General features: G+C 40.7%; 1 protein-coding gene across 1 annotated transcript in view; it reads left to right on the forward strand.

Annotated features, from left to right (window-relative positions):
- The window catches only part of satb2 (SATB homeobox 2), a 33,522-nt gene extending 29,912 nt beyond the window's left edge, over positions 1–3,610 (forward strand). The window contains exons 7-8 of the mRNA XM_080054544.1: positions 1,734–1,910; positions 2,646–3,610. Coding sequence (XP_079910670.1) covers positions 1,734–1,910; positions 2,646–3,128 — 660 coding nt within the window. The 3' untranslated portion in view covers positions 3,129–3,610. The remainder of the gene's footprint in view (positions 1–1,733; positions 1,911–2,645) is intronic.
- The last annotated feature ends 3,890 nt before the right edge of the window (positions 3,611–7,500 follow it).

Here is a 7,500-nt window from a genome sequence, read left to right on the forward strand (position 1 = left end):
TAAATGATCTCAAGGCCATAACAATAAAAATCCACACGAGTCCAATGAAGTCCGAAATTTTCCGGTGTAAATTTGAATGGACTTGTAGCAGCAGTAAAAGATCAGCTTTTCTTCTTTGCCCCGAGTTCGGTTTCTCAGGTGCACAGTGCAACTAACCCTGCATTCCAAATCACATACTCTTTCTTTTTACTACACTACATACTAAAGTACAGAATAGTTTTAGTCTTTTTACTACACTACATACTAAAGTACAGAAGAGTTTTAGTCTTTTTACTACACTACATACTAAAGTAAAGAAGAGTTTTAGTCTTTTTACTACACTACATACTAAAGTACAGGAGAGTTTTAGTCTTTTTACTACACTACATACTAAAGTACAGAAGAGTTTTAGGGCCACAGACAGGAGAGAAAAAAAATCAGATAAGGATTTTTTTTTTCATTACTGTATGTCGAGAAATGTCAAGAATAAAGACGAATACTCCAAAATGCTATTGGAGTTAGTGTGGCATTTATGTATTTTCAGCATACTACAATTGACGTGCATGTATGTACAATTGACATACATCCTAAATCTTTTTCTGGCATACTAAATAGTAGGGAAGTATGGGGATTGGAACTCAGGGTAGGACTCATCAAAACAGTCATGAAAGCTTCACTGGCAAGCAGCTAAAAGAACGCTATAATTTGTTTTCTATTTAAAAATAAAATGGTGTGTTTCGATTTTTCTACATCCACTATCAAACTTAAACCAAATCGGCTGTTTTAATTTTTTTTTTTTTTTTTTTTTTTTCAATTCTACCACTTTTCCCTACTTTTCTTTTGTACTACTCCTAGAATTATTGACTATGTTTGTCCTCTCTCTCTTCCCCTACACTGTGTCATGTAAGGTTGTTCAATGGGGGCTGGCTGCTGGTTAAATAGTGATGGTGTGTGTGTGTCATAATCATAATAGGTTTCATGAATAGACAGGTGGCCGGTGTTTTTACTGGAGCTATTCCTACACACATTAGGTCAAAGGTCAAACCGGGCGCGTAACAGTGTGTGTGTGTGTGTGTGTGTGTGTGTGTGTGTGTGTGTGTGAGAGACTGACGGAGCCATTTCATTGGTTAATAGACCGTGACAGTCGCTGAGCTGTGAAACACTTGTTCTCACCCTTGCAGCCCCCTGGCTACTGTGTGTGTGTGTGTGTGTGTGTGTGTGTGTGTGTGTGTGTGTGTGTGTGTGTGTGTGTGTGTGTGTGTGTGTGTGTGTGTGTGTGTGTGTGTCACTGGTTAGGATCTGTTGCAACATATACAAGCTTACTATCAGTTTGAATATTATACTATATAGGCCTATATATATTTTTTAAAGATATTTTTTGGGCATTTTCAAGCTTTATTGGATAGTACAGATGTGGACACTATGATGTAAAAATGAATAGAATATAGCATAATCGGGGCACTCATGTGGTGTAGTGGATAGAGCGCATACCATAAACTCCGGCCTTCGTTGCAGTGCTGGCGGGTTCAAATCCGACCCGTGGACCTTTACTGCAGGTCATCCCCCCTCTCTCTCTCTCTCTCTCTCTCTCTCTCTCTCTCTCTGTCTCCCCATTTCAACTCTGTACTGTCTAATAAAGCTTGAAAATGCCACAAAAAAAATACAATGTTTTAGCCTGCCGCCATGTTTCTTGCTGTAGCCTTGATCAGGGGACACTGTGCCCCGTTAACCAGCTGTACTGTCTGTCTCGTCAGGGCCTTCTCCGGCCGCCCCCTGCCCAGCCAAAGGAGCCCCTGCTCAGCCCGCAGCGCGAGGAGCCGCCGCCCCCCATCCAGAACAACCACGAGCTGAACCAGAGCGCTACGGCCGGCATCCCACCTGGTAACACTGGCAACGCCGGGGGCAACAAGAAACCACGATCACGCACCAAGGTATAGTGTGTTAGTGTATGACATCTATTGCAGCATGTCCGTTCTGGGAGAGGGATCCCTTACTTTGTCGACTCTCCCTGAGATTTCTTCATATTTTTTAATCCCGGTAAAGGGTTTTTTACTGGGAGTTTTTTCTCAGCCGAGCTAAGGGTGTAAGGGCAAGGTGTCGTATTGTATGGAATGTAAAGACCACTGAGACAAATGTCTATTTGTGATTTTGGGCTGTAAAAATAAAACTGATTTGATTTTGATTTGATACTTGAAACAATTGCTCTAACATGTTGCACCTACATTTAGTACTTTGTAGTTGGTTGAATGCACTTAAAATGTATGAACTCAGAATTAGCGTTTTATATACACATGGGAGCGGGGCGCTGAGGCCGCCATGTTTCACCGCCATGTTTCTACAGTAGCACAGAACCAGACGGAGACAGGGGGCAGTTATGTTTAGGTTCTAAACAGAACATTTTTGCAGAGAGGCTGAACTGCAGTACCAAAGTTAGACTGAAAAATAGCATAACAGGTCCTCTTTAAGAAAAGTGCAACAAAAAAACACATAAATGTCATTTTGCAATCCCATCTTTGTAGCACTCTACTGTAGATTTCCCTGGAGGCTCTCACCACTAGATCTGGCCAAATACACCAAAACTACACACTGTACCTTTAAGAGAAGTGCTATAAAAACACACAAATGTCCTTTCTAAAACCCCATCTCTGTCCCCCTCTCCTCTATAGATCTCCCTGGAGGCCTTGGGAATCCTCCAGAGCTTCATCACAGACGTCGGCTTGTACCCGGACCAAGAGGCCATCCACACCCTCTCCGCGCAGCTGGACCTTCCCAAACACACCATCATCAAATTCTTCCAGAACCAGCGCTACCACGTCAAACACCACGGCCGCCTGACGGAGCTCAGCGAGGGGGCGGCGGCCAGCGGCGGGGTGGACGTCAGCGAGTACCGCGAGGAGGAATTACTCTCCGGATCCGAGGACCCAGAATCCAGTGAAGACGGAGCGGCCGAGGAGATATACCAGCAGCAGTCTAATACAGCGGCAGAAGGCAATTCAGTGGCGGCGGGAATGAACCAATCGCAACTGGCCGCCTCTTGTAATTCTAACCAATCAGGATTAGGGAATAATTTAGAGGAAGGAGGAAGCAAGGAAAAGGGCCAAGGAAGCTCCTCTTCGAGTCCAAGAGAGCAAGCCGATTATCAAAGGTAGAATTAGATCGAAAAAAATGGAGATATCTTTATAGAAAAATGCCTTTGATTAAGATTTGACGAACCTGGTCTGCTTAGGAGAAGAGTTTGAGAGGTGGATATGTGTTGTGTATATGTAGGCACAGATTAACCCAAGAGAGAAAAATAAACCCCATTAGGCTGAAATACTTGTACATCACTGAAAACTACAGAAGAGAAAAGGAGAGAAGGAGAGAAGGAGAGAAGGAGAGAAGAAGAGAAGGAACACTTTGCTTTTTTGTCGCGACAATCTAAAGATGGACGCCAAGAGTCAAGAGAGTGGAGTGAAATTTTACCTCAAGAAAAAAAAAGACAGACGGCAGGTTTAACTGTGAACGAAAGAGAGATGTTTTCCCGCCCCCCACACCCTAACTGAAACACACACACACACACACACACACACACACACACACTCACACACACACACGCGCACACACATGCACACACACGCACACACACACACACACAAATGTTTTAATAATAATTTACTTGTACAACTTTCAGTAACTGGTTAAAGACTATTGCTGCTCACACTTTTATTTTTCGACCCACACACACACACACACACACACACACACAGACACACACACACACACACACACACACACACACACGCACGCACACACACACACACACACACACACACACACACACACACACACACACTGAAATAACAACTGAAAATCTCGAAAAATCTCCACGGAATCTCACAGAATAAATTGAACCAATCAGGAGCGAGCAAGCAAGGATGAAGACACTCCCAAGGATGACAGGAAAAGCTTAGACATTCTTTGTTTCTCCAAGTCCTTCTTCCGTCTCCTAAACAAAAAACTAACTTCTTGAGCACTCAGTCACATAACACACACTCCCCTTTGTGCATAGACATTCATAAACTGGATCCCAGGGTCCTTATAGACTTCTACAATCGTTTTGAAATCCTCAGGACACAACACTGATGTTGCTAAATGCTGTTGCCTGCCTGAGAAAACGCCTATGGATGGACGGAAGGAAGGAAGGACATTCTTTCCCCCTATACAAAAAACTACAAAAATGGCGACCCCCCCCCCCCCCCCCCCTTCCATATTTTCCGATTATTGTGTCAATCAACGCTCACACTCCAGAATCACTACCAGTCCCTTTTCTAGCACTTACTGTTCACAAAGACACTGATATAAATATGTGGATGTGATGCACTCTTGACTGTTAAAAATAATTAAAAAGTTTAGGACAACTCAAAATTTCAAGGCTGCACTAGATTTTTGAGTTCTTAGGATCAAACTAAAACTCTTTAAAGACCTATGACACTATGAAGGTGTATTGAACTCTAGTATAAATGTCTCACTGTCTAACCCTAACATTTTCCCATGTGTGACGTCACACATGGGAAAATGTTAGGGTTAGACAGTGAGACCATAAAACACTCTTTCTGCCTTTTCTCAGGCTAGGATGAACCGATTTCTAAAATCTTTGCACATTTATACTACATAGGATCTCAGAGTTCAATACACCTTCATATTCCCACCGGTGAAGTAGGGCTTTAAAGAGTTTAAGTTTTACCCTTAAAACTAAAAAATATAGTGAATACCGTTGTCTTTAAATATAGAGTTCTCCTAACCTTGTCATTCATACAGTGCAGCCCCCCTCCCTCTCCTCTCTGCCTCTCTCCTCACTCACCCTCACACTTTGAGGGTTTTTAAGACGAATGCCAGAGGACATTTTGGCCGGACAGACAGACGGGCGGACAGACGGGCGGGCGGACAGACGGACATTATAAGAGGATGTGGTGCGTAGGGGACACGGGGTCTGCGTACCCACGAGTTTGAACCCTTCCCGAGTTTGTGTGCGGTGAAAAAAAAAACATTAAAAATAAAAAGTAATCGGAAGGACAGAGCGGAGATTCAGCAACCAAACAATCAGTCACTTTATGTGCGGTGGTCCACCCCTCTTCCACTATTCCCTCTCTCTTTCCCTCTCCCTCCCTCCCTCTCTCTTTCTCCCTCCCTCTCTCTCTCCTTCTTCCTCTCTCTCTCTCTCTCTCCCCCTCTCCCTTCCCCTCCCTCTCTCTCTCCTTCTTCCTCTCTCTCTCTCTCCCTCTCTCTCTTTCTCCCTCTCTCTCTCTCCCTCTCCCTCTCTCTCTCTCTCTCTCTCTCTCTCTCCCTCTCTCCCTCCCTCTCTCTTTCCATCTCTCTCTAAATGGTGCCCATAGTCTTGTGTGTTTTCACCACACCTACCCGCACTTAAAAACTTCACCAACCCTATTTATTGCTATCTTTATCCATGATTATTATTATTATTATTACCATTATTGCTATTATTGTTGTTATTATGATACGGTTAGAATCGCTGTCATCAAGTGCTATTTTTATTTTTATTTTTTAATATGTCCATGGTTTTAAAATATTTAGTTTTTAAGAAACTGGGCGGGGGACTTTAAAATGAACGCTATACGCCCGTAAGGAAATAAAACATAAAAAGAATAAGTTACTGAGTTTTAGTTTGGTTAAAAAAAAAATGAAAAAAAAAAATTAATAGGCTCCTTTCATGTTGTATTATACCAGTTGTTTTATAGTTCTGTTGCCCAAATATAGTAGATACGACTTGTTGAATATGTTGAACAATTATAAATAGTGAAAATAACTCATAAGCCAAACTGTGCTGTTTGTTGCTGCAGTTGATGACAATCTACTTTCTTGAGCCATTTTCAAACGTGGCGAGTTCTTTGTTTTATTCACTTATTTTGATGTTTGTAAATACCCCCTAAAAAAAAACGGGGGAAAAATTGTTATTGATATAAATATGAACTTTTTATTTTTATTTCTTTCGCGGAGTGACTTTGTTTGTGTAAGTGTTTGAGCCAGTTTTGGAGTATCGGATTTCTTTTTTTTTTTTTTTTTTTTTTTTTTTGGACATCTCAGTGAAATCAGTTAATTTCAATTGTGTTGTTATAAAAAGCAAAATACAATCATAAGAATATTTTAAAAAAATGAATTTCAAACTGTTTTTTTTCATTGCTTTATTGCGTTTTATGTCCGGTGCATTTTGTGTTCAAGTAAACGATATGTTCTAAACAATATCTGAGAATGGATAGCGTTTGTTTTTGGCTATTCTGATCGGCTGCTATACACTACAAACAGATGTCCTGCCTTTTAATTATTATTATTATTATTATTATTATTATTAATATTATTATTGTTATAATGTTGACTTCCCGATCACTCCACATGGTATCGTGCTTTTTTTCTGTTTGACAGGAATCAGGGTTTGACTCAAATGCAGTTTCCAATGAAATCTTAAGTTCGTGCAGCGTTCAAGTGAATAAAAAATTTGTGAATTGAAAAAAAAAAAAAAAAATGTGTCTGATTTTGTTTATTTATTTCAATAACTTTAGTATTGAAGTGGCGAACCCCTTGTTCACTCTACTTGTTCCTTAGGCAGAGATAGTCCGACACACGTCCTTTTGGTGAGCACGCACAGAGAGAGTTTAACTTGGTGTTGAGTGATTTATTAAACAATAACTCCGGGTGACTTTCCAGGAAATAATAAACATAAATTGGGCCGACTGTGGCTCAATGGGATTTACCTGTATAAATAAAGGTTAGATAAAAACTCCAAACAATCACTGATTTGCGGCCAAAACAGGGTTCTTACTATACAAAAAAAGTACTTTTCAATGTGAAATAATATGAGGGCCTCCAATAGGCTCAAGGTAGACCACGACACCCCAGGTCATACAAAATACTAATCACCACATTCAAACAAAATGCATTAATATACATATGAATGTAAATATGATTAATAATTCATACACAATATAATTCATAAATCATAATTTAAGCCATAAACTAAAAATGTATTTACTTAAATATATTAAACACAAAAAACCTCTAAATGGTTCCAACAAGTATACTTGGTGATGTTGCCTAACAATGCACACAAACTCACATTTATTACAGCTAATATATATAGGCCTACAACTCAGGAAAAAAATTAAGAGACCAGTCTGGATTTTTCTTCAATCTTCATCTCTACATAACTTATTAATGACCAATTTTTTGGGGGAATTTGGTAGAAATGTTGTCAGTAGTTTATAGTATAAAACTAAAATGTTCATTCTACTCAAACATATGCCTATAAATAGTAAAACGGGTATAATTTATTGACAACATTTTGACTTTATTCTTGAGTTGCATGATGGCCCTAATACTCTTTCGTACATTTTAACCAATAGACATCGGAGTGGCGCCCTTAGCTCAGTTGGTAGGGCGCCCCCCTCCACCCCCCCATGGGCCTCGGCCAGCAGCGGACCCGGGTTCGATTCCAGCCCGCGGTCGTTCTCTGCATGTCACTCCCCTCTC

This window comes from Ammodytes marinus (assembly GCF_949987685.1).
Source record: "Ammodytes marinus genome assembly, contig: scaffold_242, whole genome shotgun sequence".
Lineage (NCBI taxonomy): Eukaryota > Metazoa > Chordata > Actinopteri > Uranoscopiformes > Ammodytidae > Ammodytes > Ammodytes marinus.